We start from the raw sequence: 1,680 nt of genomic DNA on the forward strand, positions 1-1,680 counted from the left end.
CTGGCATATTACAAAATTTTATAGTACTCCTAAAAAAATATTTTATTCCATACATAGTAATTTAAAAAAATATTTTATCCACAAAAAAATATTTTATACCATGCAAAATAATTTTAAAAAATGACTTAAAAAATGTTAGAAGTACTATAAAAATTTGTAACAGACTCATTCAAATAGGACGGTCCTTCCATGTATAATTCGAATGCTCTGGTTCAAACTACCTTAACACCATATCCATGCCTAATTCGAATCAAGCTGATTCAAACTACGTAAGGTCCATACATAATTCGAATTGGATTACTTCGAATTACAAAATTACTGCTAATTCGACTTTATCTAATTTAAATTACTATTCGTTTTCCTAATTCAAATTGAGCTCATTTGAATTACATAGAAAAATGATGATGAGTGATCCAAATAACATTTTTTGATTTAGTAGAATTAGATAATTTTATTCTCCATTTAGTTTAATTGTGTCATTTGTCCTAATATAATTATTTGTGTGCACTGGTGAAGTAGTGATACTTGCATATAAAAAATAGCAACATGCTCAGAAACTATATTAAAGCTTAGTTAGCTTTTAACGTGTAAGAATAATTTATATCTTTATATATATATGCCCAGGTTAACAATTTTGAGTTGCAATAAATCTGGAGAAACAATATAGATTTTGGATGTTATTTTTTTTAATGTACAAATCTTTTGTTAGTTTATTCTTCTTGTTCCCATTAGTAAGACCAATTGAGTTAACATTCTTGTTTTGATTAAGGATTGTTATGTTAGAAAAGAAAAAAAAAAGTGCAAAAAGACACGAAGGCGATTGATAATATTTTCAAAAACACTCAAGTTTAATAGAATTCAGAATAACATGACAAATTAACCAATTGTTATTAGTTGTTTGTGTAAAGTTAATTTACAGACTGATTTAACAAAACAACTATTAAAATTATACTTTTAAAATTACTATTTATTCACAATTTTTTTAACAATTAGGATAATAATGCGACATAATTAAAACAAATTAAAGAACCCTATGGAACACAAAAAAAGAAGATGAACCTATTCATCATCTATCTCTGAAGTTGGAAATATGATGCTGCGGCACAATGGGCAAGAATGTGGCGACTGACAGTTGGCACAGCGTCGGAGCCAGTGGAGCAAGCAGCGATCATGAAAAACATGCGAGCAATTTGTACGAACAATCTCTACGCTTGAATCTTCATTACCATGGTCAAACTTCTCCAAACAAATGGCGCATTCAGCATCAGAATCTTGAACAACATTGTACGAGGTAACATGAAGGTTCACAACAATCTCCCGCGTGTTGGAGTCACACCTTCTTGCAGTTTCGACTATGTCAGGTAAAATTTGGTCAAATAGCTCAGGGGACACAGATAGTGAAGAAAATATTTCATGTAACAAGATTGTGTCTTCTCTGCTGAGGTCTGTGAGTGGAGTACCACTACATAGGATGTCTGAAGGAACCAAGATTGCTTCCGTGGCTGTAGTTGTCGTAGAAGAAGAGTGAACCTCAAGAGCTGGGTTTGAGCTTTCACTAATTTGGATCAATTTTTTGGTGCAATTGAAGATGATGGAGAAGCAATCACCGAAATCAAACTCTTGTGGTATGGATGGATCTTCAATGGGAGTGATTTGCAAAGAGGAAGAGGAGAATTCCAT

At 31.8% G+C, this 1,680-nt stretch overlaps 1 protein-coding gene across 1 annotated transcript; it reads right to left on the reverse strand.

Moving 5' to 3' along the window:
• Positions 1,060-1,680, reverse strand: LOC107626804 (E3 ubiquitin-protein ligase RHA2B-like). The gene has a single exon (XM_016329702.1). The coding sequence runs from the start codon at positions 1,678-1,680 to the stop codon at positions 1,060-1,062; it is 621 nt and encodes a 206-aa protein (XP_016185188.1).

This window comes from Arachis ipaensis, chromosome B02, assembly GCF_000816755.2.
Source record: "Arachis ipaensis cultivar K30076 chromosome B02, Araip1.1, whole genome shotgun sequence".
Taxonomy (NCBI): Eukaryota; Viridiplantae; Streptophyta; class Magnoliopsida; order Fabales; family Fabaceae; genus Arachis; species Arachis ipaensis.

Coding starts and splice junctions, on each gene's coding strand:
- LOC107626804 (XM_016329702.1), bottom strand. CDS start 1,680: ATGGAATTCTCCTCTTCCTCTTTGCAAATCACTCCCATTGAAGATCCA.